Source organism: Lissotriton vulgaris, chromosome 9, assembly GCF_964263255.1.
Source record: "Lissotriton vulgaris chromosome 9, aLisVul1.2, whole genome shotgun sequence".
Classification (NCBI taxonomy): Eukaryota; Metazoa; Chordata; class Amphibia; order Caudata; family Salamandridae; genus Lissotriton; species Lissotriton vulgaris.
In genome coordinates, this window is record NC_141697.1 from 566,214,281 (window position 1) to 566,228,838 (window position 14,558).

At 45.2% G+C, this 14,558-nt stretch overlaps 1 protein-coding gene across 1 annotated transcript in view; it reads right to left on the reverse strand.

Moving 5' to 3' along the window:
- Positions 1–14,558, reverse strand: part of TAF6L (TATA-box binding protein associated factor 6 like) — a 229,050-nt gene that overhangs the window by 68,356 nt on the left and 146,136 nt on the right. The window contains exon 7 of the mRNA XM_086938108.1: positions 9,261–9,311. Within this exon, the coding sequence (XP_086794234.1) occupies positions 9,261–9,311 (51 nt within the window). The remainder of the gene's footprint in view (positions 1–9,260; positions 9,312–14,558) is intronic.

Below are 14,558 nucleotides of genomic sequence, written 5' to 3' on the forward strand. Positions count from 1 at the left end.
GATCCATTGTATGAAAAGCGGTGGGAAGCCCATGCGTCGCAAAACTCGGTACATATAATGTCATTCCACTGAATCGAATGCTTTTGCTGCATCCAACAGCACCGCCGCAGCCTCCATGCTGGGCTCCAAGACATGAAACATCGAGAAGATCGTGCGGAGTTTGTGTGAGGTGGACCGGTCTGGTATGAAGCCTGCCTGAACAGGCAACACCAGTCCCTGTAGCAGCGGTTGCAACTTCATCGCCAGAATCTTTGCCAATATCTTGGCGTCAATGTTAATCAGCGACAGAGGGCAATATGATTCACACTTCTCCGGTGGCTTATCTTTTTTAAGAAGAGTGATGACCAAACTCCTGCTCCGATGCATTACTCCGCGACTGATAAAGCCCCACATAGAAGCCACGGAACTGCTCTACAATATCCGCTGGCTTGAAATGTTCACCTCCCTGATCATCAACTATCTTGTCCACTCTAGGTTGTTCCAGCCTCTCCTTGATCTTAAACGCCAGTGTGCGTCCAGGCCTGCCCGCCTCCCCATACCGCCTCGCTGTATGTCTTCTAGAAACATTTTTGACCTTAGTGTTCGCTAAATCCTCATAGTCTCTAATGAGTGCCTGTATGCGGGCTAAAGTCCCCAGCTCCGGTGTAACCGAATACTCTCTCTCTAGAGCACGCAATTTACCTTCTACACCCTGGATTTGTGTACGAATGTCCTTTAATTTTCCAGCCGCCGTCCCTATACACCCCCCCTAATAGTTACCTCATAGGCCTCCCACAACGTAGCGGCCTCACTCACTGTACCTTTGTTTATTGCGAAATAATGTACTATGGCCTCTCGCACAGTCGACTCATATATGGGGTCTAGCAACGCTTCTGATCTCAATCTCCACGTAAAGGACCGTTTCAGTACTCCCGGAATCTCCAACTCCAATGCCACCGGGTTGTGGTCCGATAGTGTTCTGGCCAGATGTGTCACACTCACGACCCAGTCCACCACCTCCCCACCAATCAGCCAATAATCCAACTGCGAGCAACTCCCATACAGCAGTGTTGCATGTGTACCCTCTTTGACCTGTGGATGTCGCACTCTCCATACATCATATAAATCAAATTCCTCCATGGCTCGCTCCACACAGCTAACAACCTTAGGTGTCCTGTGTGAGATGGGACTAGACATGTCCAGGGTCACATTCAGATATGGTTTGAGATCTCCCCCCCCACAGTATAGGAGCGTCCGGCCATTCACGCAATTTTCCGCAAATGCGGACCACACATGCTGGGTCATCTAATATTGGTCCATACATATTAACAATGGATATCAAAACACCATATAGCTTTCCACACACCATCGCACATCTCCCATCCTCGCCCGTATATGTGAACAATGGTTGGAACTCCACCCCTTTTTTCACCAGAATCAATACACCTCTCGCATAAGATCAATACGATGAATCCAGACGAAATCCCGCCCACCTACTCGCCACCATCCGCACAGTGTGTTTACTCAAGTGCGTTTCTGTTCAAATACGCCACTACCCGTCTCACCTTCTTTGGAGAGTGGAGGCCACGTACATTCCACGTTAACAATTTACATCTACCTGCCATCAAGCATCACAAATCTCAAAAATATTAGCAAGCTATCCGGCATGAAGGGGTCTCCAGGCAGGTTTGCACTACCAGGTGCATCTTTCATGTTCATATAATCAAAAATCATGTATCGTCTGCAAAAAAAATTACCACACAAAAAACACCACAACTTCCTGTTCCCACCTCCTCCCACCTACCACTCCAACCTCCCAATCAGGCCGGGACCATTCACCCTCCCTCCCCCTCAACCCCGCTCCCACATTGCCCCTAGCTCCATATGGGGAATACCCGCTGAGGGGAGAGGCTCGGCACGTGGACACGCACCGAGATGCGGTTGCCAGAATCACTGATCACCCCCCCCCCTGCATAACTGTAGCATCATATAGCAACCATGTATTCAACACCCCCACCAGACTCCCATGAAACAACATAAGAACCGATGAGTCCGTGCCCCCCCATTACCCCCACCCCACGTGACAAGTACAGCATAGTCCATTGCTCCCTCCGATCAAGGCCTCCTGGCAGCTCCGCTGGGCACCAAGACATCCCTCACAGGTCCAGTCCGTTTCCTCCAGCCCCGATTCCATCATTGCCACTTCAACCGATGTCTTCTTGGGCTTCACCTTGCTGATGTGTTTCGTGAATTTCAGCGCCGACTTCGCATCTGTGAAAGAGTACGATTGTTCCTCATGCGTTATCTTTAACTTAGCTGGATATAACATTGCATAAGGCACCGATGCTTCTCTCAGCAGCTTTTTCACCGACACAAACTCCTTCCGCGCCGATTGTACTGCAGGTGTATAGTCCAGAAAGAACGACAGTTTGTCTCCCTTGTACTTCCCTGGCTCTTTGGCTCTAGCTTCTCTCAGAATAGCATCCCTGTTAGCGTAGTTTAGTAGCCGTGCTATGATTGGACGTGGTGGCGCACCTGGTTTTGGGCGCGGCCCCAATGAACGGTGCGCCCTCTCCACTATAATCACCACCAACAGGACTTGCCCAAAAAGTTCACGCAGCAGTCCATCCATGAAGGGTTCCATTCTATTTATGGGCGTGGTTTCCGACAGACCAAGCACGCGTATGTTGTTTATTCGTGAGCGCGCTTCCAAGTCTTCGTTCTTGGCACTAATAACTGCCAACACCTTTTCCATCTGTAGCAACTGTGTGCGCGCTTCAGCCTGCGCGTCATGTTCATCAGATACCCGGTTCTCAAGGACATCCAGCCTGTGTTCATGCTTTTCAACTTTCTTTTTTACCATGTCCAGACACGTCGCCAAGGCATCAATCTTGCTATCAATGGTTTTCATTCCTGCTCGCAACTCCCGCAGAATGGACCTCATATCGTCTTCCGCCCCCTCTACATGACTCGGGGCACTATTTGTATCATTTTGATCAGCGGAGTCATCAGCTGTTCGAGTTGCTCTTATATTTTCAAACTGTAACTTCGCTTGTTTGGGTTCCGTCTTACCATTGATGAAAGACACTGAGGCCAGGCGCCCATCTGGGGCCCCGTCGCAGTCCCAATAATAACCAGAGTATTCACGCTGTCTGGGGTCCACAAGCTCACCCTTTCACCCAAGGCTCCTGGCACTTTTCTGCATTCCACCAGCTGCAGCCACTAATAACAAGCCACCACCACTTGGCACTGCCTGTGTGGGGGTCCCACACCATTGTCCCATGCTGCCCCACACTGTTATCCCATGCCACGCCACAGCATCCCCTCTCCAGCAGCACAGAGAGCCGTGCACACACGTAGTCGTATATATGAGCAGTTTTTTTCAGGGCAGGTGTGTGTGCTTTTGTATGCCGCTGTATGCCCAGGACGGCACCACCACTGCTCAACCCCCACCCCCACACACACACCCGAGGGACCTCCCCGAGCCCAGCCACCCGCACTCGCCCGATATACGGACGGCAGCGGGCAGAGGAGACTCACAGAAGACCCCCAGGACTGAGGAGCAGCACAGAAACCAGTCAATCCAGACGGGGAGCTCCGCACAGGCCGCCACCCCCGCGGCCTCGCCACGCAGCCCTGCGAGGTGCCGCACCACAACCTGGCCTCCACCTCACGCGACTAGCGCCGCCCAGGCCCTCTGGGTCCGACCCTCGCTGGCGCTGCACTCACTGCCTGGGATTAACCCCACCTGGCTGCCTTCCACCAAAGTCCAGCCATCCATGCTCTCTCCTCCTCTTCAGCCTTCAGCACACCGGAGCGTCTCTAGACTCAGCAGCCAAGCGGAACCGCACCTCCCTCACAGCGGATGGATCTCGCTGCGCTTGCGGTCCTGCGTAGCCCCAGTCCCAGCCACCCTCTCTCCTCACAAACTCCGTGCTCCAGCCTGCTGTTCACCGCACCAGTGCTTAGGGGAGACGCGTGCCCCGCAGCCGCCAACAGTCGCCCTCAGTCCGGCCCCGTCACCCGCCTCTACAACTTTCTCGGGGCCGAGGGGTTGTGCAGGATGATATTTATCCGGTATTGATTCCGGCGCGGAGCTCCCTCAAAAGGCAGCCATCCCGCTACGTGCCTAAGCCATGCCCCTCTACGCCAATTGTAATTGTGCAAGTTTCACACTCGCTGGCAATTAGTTAATGTTCACAATTTAAAGTTGGCTTTATCTGCAAGTGACAAGTTCAAATCTTAGTAGAGCCAATTCCTCCTTCCAAGGTAAAAGAATGATTACATTGAGTATTAAAAACTTATTTACAGTGCTCAGAAACAGAAAAAGAGTGTTTTGAAGCACAATATAAAAATATGTTATTAGTAGCATTATTGTTTACACGCTTTGAGGATGTTTTATACATTCTGAGTTTTTTTAATAAATATCTATTATACAGTCAGTCCCACGAAGTGTGTATTGGTGTCTGGCATTTCAGATAAGCGGCGTCTTACAGAGGTGTTGGATAGATGGAGCCTATCTGGTTGTCCTGCCCTCTCAATAATAAACCCATAAATGGTTGTTCTGGCCCCTCAACCTCAAACACAACTTCATATCAGATTGCCATGCCCCCAAAGGGTAATACAACTTAGTTCTGCAACCCTTTCTCTAGTAGTTAATAATATGTGGTTCTTTAAATGCCCAGAAGATGTGTAGGAGTGGCTTAAACTGGAAGAAAGAAATGGCATAACACTGGCTCATAGAAGGGAGACACAATGAAGAACAAGCCAATCCACTCGAAGAACTACCAAAGAATCCACAGAGTGATGGAACACATCCAGTCCAATGGCAGGACAATCATACAACAGGATAGCAGGATAGGATTACAAAAAGAGTCCAGTTCACGCAGATTGGAGGCCATTTTGATGGAAGGTCTTGAATTGACAGTGAAAGAGACTTTACAGCAGGCTGAAATTGGGGGAGAGGAGATGCAACTGCCATGAATTGTTAACTTTTTCTCAGGATAAGGTTTAGTTTTAAATCAGAAAAAGATTTATAGAGATAGGATATGGGAATAGGTGACATTTATTTACCAATCTGTAAGTTACAAATGGGGAGACACCTACGTTAGGGTTTGCAGAGTGTTTATGCAGGAGGTGGGGGTTAATTTTACATTTTACTACAGCAGTAAGTAGGTTCGATAGGTAGAAACCCTATTTGTGCATCCTTGCACATGCACCATCCAGTGTAAAAGACCGCAATTGGCTAGCCCTTATTCTGTAGACACATACCACCATATTGCAGACAGAAGTCAGAAAATAACTCCCAACCAAAAAGGGAGAACAAACATAATGGTGCTTAATATTTGGTTAGCCTCATGGAATGTTAGAGGCCTAAATTATTATGTAAATTGTCAGGGTCCTCACACATCTCCTACTATAGTCAGTGAAAATTGCTTTTATACAAGAATAATGAGGAGAATAAGTTGACGTAAAATGGAGAGGCAGTTATACTCATCCACATACTGTAATTATGCATGGGGAGGTTAATTTGGATAGCACCAGGAACCACATTCCTGCTCTGATACTCAAAGGTAGGTGTAGGGGGGAGCTACATATTGGTCTACTGACTCCTTGATGGAGTGGAGGTGAGTTTTGTTAACGTTTAAGCACCTAACACAGATAATATTGACTTCTGGATGTTACTAGAAGAGTTAATACCCTATTTATACACCAGTATAATATGGGCAAGGGACTTTAACTTTATAAAGGACACCAGCACAGACAGGCACACACCTAAGCCAGCAATAACATGGGTGCAGTCCGAAGTAATGACAAAAATAGATTGTGTGGAACAATGGAGAAAGCTTCACCACACGGACTGGCAGGGAATTCTCCTGCCAGTCGCATAGCCATAGTACACATGGCAGACTAGATCAAGTGTTGATATCTCATTCTCTGGTCATCAAGGTCCAAACAGCCCAACACTTAAATAGATATCTATTTGACCATTCGCCCATATGGATTAAATATATTGACTGTTCCCATGAGGCACAGGGTCAAGGCTGATTTGCATATGGCCACGTCTGAACTGGGGTGGTGTGGAGTGCAAAAAAACGATGGATTTAGTCCCAGATCTCTGTACTTGGGTGAATGTATGACATTGTTCTGCATTCTGTCCATCAACTGTTTTTGCATTTGTCACCCCGAGTGGAATGGGTATGCTCAGACGTGAGTCCCATGCTCTCCACATTTTTAAGGAATCGCTATTTGAGAATTGCAAAATGGAATGTAGGTAAAGAATCACAATTTTTTTACGAATCTCAAAAATTCCTTAATTGCGATTAGCAAATTGCGAATCGCAATTAAGGAATGAGTGTCCCATTCATTCCTATGGGCCAAGAGGCCCATAGGAATGAATGGGGATACATTCTCAAAATGCGATTTTCGATGAGAAAATCGCAATTTGAGAATTGGAATTTCAAGGGTGCCAGGGTGTCCAAAGGACACCTGTTGCACCCCTGGAATGTGCCTGTAAGTACATGTGGCGCACATAAATGCCATAAGGGCATGTCTGTGTGCCACATGGCACTTTGAATTAAAAAAAAAAAAATCATTTTGAAAGGAAATCGCAAAATACCATCTACTTGGAGTAGGTGGTATTTTGCGTTTCCTTAAGACATATTCACAATGTCAAAGGCACTCCTACATAGCATTTAAGGAATCACAAAATTGTGATTCCTTAAATGCTTGAGCAAAATAAGGAATCGCAATTTTTGCGATTCCTTATTTTGATATGTGGTACCTACATACCAAAAGGCCGTTTGCGATTCGCCAACGCCGGAATTCTGCGAATTCCGGCGTTTGTGAATCGCAAACGCCTACCTACATATGCCCCTAAATAAGCCTAATGAAGATCTGTGGGGACATGAAGACCAGTGTGGCTTTATACCAGGGTGCAATACAACAACAAAAGATTAAATCACATATTGTTTTCCACTTGCCAACATGAAGGTGAAGACATGTTAGCTGCCCTTGAGGTAGAGAAAGCATTCAATCTGTTAGACTAGAGGTATAGGAGAGCTGTTTTGGAGCGGATGGGATTTGGCCCTCAGTTCCTGAGATGGGTCAGACTGCAACATACAGTTGTTCCAGGTGATTAGAAAAAGGTACTAGACAGAGTTGCCCTCTGTCCTTGCTATTGTTCGCCTTGGCGATAAAGCTATTAGACTTACAGATGTCTTGAAGGACTGGAGAATATGAGTCGGGGACTAACTACGTGTGGTCACCCTGTATGCAGACGAGACCCTGGAGTGTCTTAACTGACCAGGGAGTTAGGCCCACATCTTGAGGCATGGATTAGAGGGGCACAACAGAGCACCAGGCCTCTGTATTAATAAAGAAAAGACAGTTATATTCCCGTAGGAGAATTTAGAAAGAATGAACCTTGAGGAGCCCGCACTGATAGGAATCTGCTGGCATAATAACAGTTTCTGATACCTGTTTATATAAATCATGCATTAAACTGATAAACAATATAAATATAATAAGGGGAAGGTAATGCAGGGCCTAAAGAGGGCTACACATTCTTGGAACAATCTGCTCACATCTACAATGGGTAGGATTGTGACTGCAAAAACGGTGCTTCTGCCACCAATGTTTGTATGTGCTGTAAAACACAATATGTCAAATTCCAAGAGCTATGTTTAAAGAATGGGTAGCTTATTGATAACACAAGTCTGGACCGGGAAGAGAAGCAAAGTAGGTCTGTATGAGATGTAAATGGACAGAGAAAGAAGTGGAGTTGGCCTAACTTATCTTGAGTTATATTACATTGTGGTGCTGCTGAAGGATGCAATAAAACAGTGCAAGGACATAGATAATTGGGGAGAAGACTGCTCAGCAGGCTATTGGGTGTGGATTCATACTGCTGCTCTTCATGAGGGGTGGAAATGTGCCCAAAAGATATCCCTATATAGTATGGCTGACATCTTCAGCATGGGAGGCAGCGATCAAGAAAGTGCTGGGATACCCTTCTTTTTCAAGGAAACTGAAATTGGGTGGCTAAAACCATATAAACGCATTAGTGAAGATATGTCAATAGCATAACTGATTGAGGGAGAGTGTGTACCCTAGTGAAATTGCACGGGGATACATGTTTATTTCCTTTGGGGAGGCTCACAAGGCATTGGAATACACCTGAAGTTGTTACTTCAATATGCAAGGCTGTTCTGGACAACCAGAGAAATATGGGCAGACTTCCCCCAACATTCCTGCCATGCAGAAACCCCAAAGGCAAGACAGACAATGGAAGGGTGTCGTGGGCGCGTTTCACAACTCTATATGCCTCTAAAAACACATAGGAAGAAGGCCCAAATGAAAGCACCACAATTATTGGAGGGCGATTAGCAGATGATATTAATAGATGCATTTGATAAAAAGCATGCACCGTGGTGCAAGGGATTTCTAGTAATACAAGATTCACACCAACTCATTTAAAACCATTTGCACAGAACCTATATGTTCAGGACACCAACCACCCAGAAGATATGTAGAATTTATTCTAGAAGTCCCTCCCCAAGCCATATATGTAAGACACCAGATGCCTCATTCACCTATATGAATTTGGCCTGTGGAACTCCAACAAACTACTGAAGGCAAACTACAATGAAAATAAAGTTAATCAGAGGCACAAATACTGATATATTGGTAGATCACTTATTGAATACGATATAAACGTAGGCCAAAACTCAAGAGAATCCACTATAAATTTGCAATATTCGGTTTGTGCTGCCCAAAAGGCATACATCAATTCACTGGATATACCACACAGGGCCACCAGAGGCAGGCTGGAGGGGGGACCTGCTCGAATGCCCAGGCGGAAGAAATTAGGATGAGAGCATTCAAGACAGGTGATAAGTTGACAAATAGGAAATACATAACATGGGGAAATGGCTGAAATGTAAAAAAAAAAAACATTGTTATGCCAACCATTTAAATACTATACTGCTATTGTAGCAATAGTTGCTTATAATACAGGTATGTATAAGAGATGATTAAAAATGACACACACAGGATGTTAACTTGTTTTTTTCTATATTGCTTTTACTTTAATTCTAGGGTGAAATCTGCAGCATCAAACTTGGGCAAGTTGTAACATGGACATTTATGAGGAATGTCACATATACAGCCACTATCACAGTCTTTGGCGTTTGAGGATACTCTGGCACTCCTATTACAGTAGTAGCAATGCTTAATACAAGACCAATCAGAATAGCATGATCTGAGAGCGAGGTTCTTACCAGTTCCTTGGGCCTCCTGATTTCCTTTTCCATCCAGGTAGGAGACATGCACTGCAAAGGAAAAGAGGAGAACATCACACAGAGTCCTTCACTTTTATCCAAATCAATGTAAAAGGGTAAATGCCCAAAGCTTTACATCCAAGGTCAGTGTGAAACCTCAGGTCTTATTAAAGGGCTTTAAATACAGGGAAATACCTAGCCAACATCTGCCATGTCTTCAAAAGAAAGGGAAAGACCTCACCAATGTTTAGATACCCCTAACATTTGCTATTTCTGGTCCCAACAGATTTGGCACCTAGATGGCCCCTCTGCTTTAACTAGGAAAGGTGCCCCCCCCAACTGCCAACTAGTCAGGGTCTGTGACCCATCTATCTCATAAATGTTCTTTGAGTACAATTTCAGTGTTTAAGACACTCACCTTGGATGATACCCTCAGGCAGTATAGTCTCAGTGTGTGTAGACATGGGTTATGAGCAACACCCAGTGCAACGTGCCGTCTTATTAAATACTTGTCCGAGTCCCAAGAAAAAAGATGGAAAAAAAAAGATGGGGGTAGGGTAGGATTACGTTGACCACCCCCCAGGCTTAGTGGTGGGATCCCACATGGAACCTGCCAGGAGCCAGAAACATGTGTTCTCTATTTTACAGAGGATTCGTAAATATGGAATGGAATGGAATGGAAAGAAGATTTATATAGCGCGTTGGCTACCCGGGGGCATCCCAGCGCTGTAGAGGAAAAGAGATGAGTTGAGCAGAAGGGGTAGGATTTGGGGAGCAGAGGGAGGATTTAGGTCGAAGTTTTATTGAAAAGCCAGGTTTTTAGAAGTTTTCGGAAAGTGAGCAGATTGAATTCTGATCTGATTGAGAGGGGGAGAGAGTTCCAAGTCTTGGCCAGGTTGTAGGAGAGTGAGCGGCCTCCGCATCTGGCTCTTCTTATGCTTGGTACAGAGGTGAAATGCGACATGGGTTGCATGCGTAGGGGGGGTTTGGCTGCATGTTGGGGTTGGCCACGGCCAACCCCCTGCTGCGTTACAAAAACTGTCAAAATTAACTGAAAAAAACAAAGCTTACAGGAACATTATAGTTAGGAAAAATAATTAGAAAAACCTTAGAAACTCACAAAAAACACAAAGGTTCCAGGGACGTTATAGTTAGGTTCAGAATTTACACACATAAAACCATAGGAATTCAGCAAGTTCTAGTTATATAAAGAAACTATAACTCATGCCCCAAGGTAACTATAACTCACACCCTCGCCACACACTGCTAATTGCCCCACAGATGACATCACTCACAACATCTTCTATGACATCATTGATAATATCACTGCATCGTTTGCTATAAAATTATTGGTGAGAAAATTGCATGGTGGGGGTACAAGTTCTAGTTACCTCAGGGTATGAGTTATAGTTTCTTGGAATAAGTCTAACTGCTAAATTTCTGTGGTTTTGTGTATGCAAATTCTGAACCTAACTATCACACCCCTTTAAAGTTTGTTTTTTGTGTGAATTTTTAAGGTTTTTAAAATTCTTTTTCCAAACTATATAAATTCAACAGTTATAGTTAGACTTATGTTAAGAAACAATGAGTCGTTGCCGCAAGTTACTTAACGGTTCGAGTTATAGTTTCTTCAGATAAGTCTAACTATAAGTATAACTAGAACTGCTGAATTTCTATGGTTTTGTGCGACTACATTCAGAACACAACTATAACGTCCTTGTAATCTTTGTTTTTTTCAGTGAATTTCTATGGTTTTTTTAGCACTCACATTAATATAACCAGCACCACGCACTGTTGGCTGCAGGGCCAGAGGCCAACCCTACCATATGCACCCAAACCCAAGTTGCGCACAGCTGAAGGCCGTGCGCAGCATGGGGCTAGATGCAGTGCGTTTTTTTCTCAATTTTTTATTTGAATTTGAGGACACTCTGCGATTTTACACAGAAGGCCGCAGTGAGCACCACAAGGGATCTGACATAAAAAGAAAAGTGGGCAATGTTTTGCCCATGATGTGTCCCTAAGGTAGTGGTTCCCAAACTTTTTCATTCCGCGGCTCCCTTGACCCATTAGCCATTGCCCGTGGCTTCCCACTGTTACTTTTTTGGGAGGGTGGGAGGATGTAAGCCGGGCCTCGCGAGTACTTACATTTTTCTCCTTGAAAATCATTGAGATGAAGGTGATGAAGGTATTATAATCATATACTCAGGGTGTTTCGTATTACTAAGGTTGCACCTCCAATAAAATATTCCTAAGTACACTTCTTTGCCAATGCCTTTTTAGAGTACTCTATCAAACTTTTGTATCCCACTTACAATGCTAGATAGCACCTCTATGCATGTAGGCCCCATTGCCAAATTGTTTCTGTGCTTGAAGAATATTTGCAAGCACTTCCATTTCTACCCATGTCATACGTGCCAACACACCTGTCTCAGCAGGGTGACTCATGTTTTTTTAAACCTCAAACAGCTTTATTTTTGCTGTCTCCTCCCTAAAATTACCTCCAAATCAAAGCAAGCCAAATAAATTCCTCTGATTTATTTTTTTAATCGTCCTTCTTTCTTGCTTCTAAATTTTGGCATTATGCCGTATATGGCATTTTACTTCCCTGTGCTCAAGGAGAGAGCAGGCCTGGCTGGAAATGTGTGTACTGAAAGAAACGTGAACTGGAAGTACCTATGGTTCAAGTACAAGTGTCAATACTTAATAATACTTAATGTGTTTATAGACAGGACAACTGTACTTTCCTGATAACTTGCATTGGTGTAACATGCATTTGAAAAACACCAAAATTATTATCGAATGTAACAATATAAATCAGGCATATTCCACTTACTTTGGGAGTGAAATATGGAGGTCATCTCTCTCAACATGCCATCAATTAAGCACTAAGTTTACAGCGTTAGGTATGTCACTTACAAATCATCAACATCATGTGTTTAAGTATAATTAGTTTAACTGAAGCCAACAGACCCTTCAACATTAAATGCATTATACTGTTTGATGTGCGGCTCCCCTGGCTAGGTTTGATGGCTCCCCAGGGAGCCGCGGCGCACAGTTTCGGGACGAGTGCCCTAAGGGGTCAGGATACGTGTATTCTGACCCCTTACCTGTGTTTGCACTCTTTTACGCACCCCCAGCCAATGCGGCAAACAAAATGGTGGCCGCAACTTTTTTGTGAAGGTACGGTCAGCCAATCAGAGCCTTGCTTCCGCACAGGGGTTCGCAGTCCTCTGCAGGTGGATCGGTGGAGGATACTCATCCCTATATATACAAATTTGTTTCTCGCTTAATATGTCAAAAACTACTGACAGATTTACACCAAATCACGAAAGCACGATCTGCGGACCAAAGGTTAGCTTTCTGCCAAATCTGGTGTAATTCCATCTAGCAGTTTGGCCTGCAGCCACAGCTAAAGAGTCTATGTGAATTATCATGGGTAAAATACTTTTTTCTCAGCCCCCGCTTCCCGGACCACCCCAAAACTTTGAACAGCAGTTCAAGTGAGCGGCGTATTAGTTTGGAAAATTTCGTAATGATTCATCAACCAGCGCCACAGATGGGGCACAGATATAGCTTTATTACAAGAGACACACATAGCTCTGAATATGCACAAAACCATAGGTGCGAGATGGGCGGAATCAATACACACAGCTAACTACTCCTCATACTCCAGAGGGGTGATGACATTAGTAAAGAAGGGTGTAAATTTCAAAATACCTCGAACGATCCTTGATCCCAATGGGCGGTTTGTTATACTAACCAGGATATTGAGAGGTCAGCGGATAACACTGGCCACTGTATATGGTCCCAACGTTGATTCCCCCGAATTTTTCCAAGACATTTGGAATCATATGCATGACCTCACGGACACCAACATAATATAGGGAGGGGATTTTAATATTGCGCTTAGGGATTACACGGACCGATCGCTGACATCCATAGAACCACACAGGAAGGCACGTGCAAAAGTGTTGGATATCATGGAGGATCTCCCTTTGAGAGATCTCTGGAGGGCAAGAAATCTAGATGTACCAGGGGCGACGCACGTCAACATGGCACATGGTAGTTGGTCCCGCATAGATTATTGGTTGGGATCAGATAACATCTTACTATGGAAAGAGATACTGAAAACACTACCTATAACACAATTGGATCACAATCTGGTCTTGTTATCACTCCAAATACCACAGTACTGCCCCCCCCTCCCTTTAGCTGGAGATTTAATGCAAAAGCACTCACAGACTCCACATATGCGGATACCAAAGCCCCGGCCATAAAAGATTACTTGCAATTAAATGTATCGACGTTGAAGACACAGGCACTCTCTGGGAGGCGTTTAAAGCAACTCTGAGAGGGGTATGCATGAGTACGACAGTAGGCATACTGAGGGATATTAGGGGGCAGATCAGCAGATGTGAAATCCGAATGAAAGAACTTGAAACGCAGCTCTTTTGGGGGGAACTGAGACAGGCATATACAGAACACCAAAGGTACACGGAGGATGAGCTCAAATATGTCTCCAAAAGACCGACCGCAAGACAATTTGGAGAAGGGGGTAGACCAGGCAAAGTCCTTGCAGCTAAGATTTGTGAAGGGAAAGGCTCTCAGGCAATTTTGCAAATCTTGGACGTGAACGGCAAACTGATTATGCACACGGAGGGTATCCTACGCAGTTTTGTACATAACTATAGCGAGTTGTAAGAGTCACAGCAGACAGGACCCCCAGAGGACATTTTTAGTTACCTGAACGACGATGTAGCCATTGCATGGCTGTCAGACAACCAGCGTGAATACCTGTCACTACCAGTAACGGTGGAGGATGTTACAGAAATTATACAAACACTGCCTAATGGGAAAGCATCGGGCCCAGATGGGTTTACATGCACATTTTATAAAACATATGTGGATATCCTGGCTCCCCATTTGTTGGCTATGTATGGCAGGGCATTCGATCAGGCAGAGCTGCCCCCAACATTACGGGAGGCGGTTATAATCACCCTCCTCAAGCCGCATAAAGATCCTGAAATATGTGAGTCGTACCGACCACTATCGTTGATAAACGTTGATTCTACAATCCTAGCCAAGATTCTAGCAGTCCGCTTAAAGCCACTTATGACAAATCTGGTCCAACCGGACCAAGCTGGTTTTATACCTTCCAGGGCCACTTCACACAACACCAGAACACTCTTTGCTCTTTCTCACTATCTAACGCCAACAACTAAAGCAGTGGCGGTCATGTTGGATGCCGCCAAGGCGTTTGATTCGATAGAATGGCCGTATCTCATAACGATCCTAAAA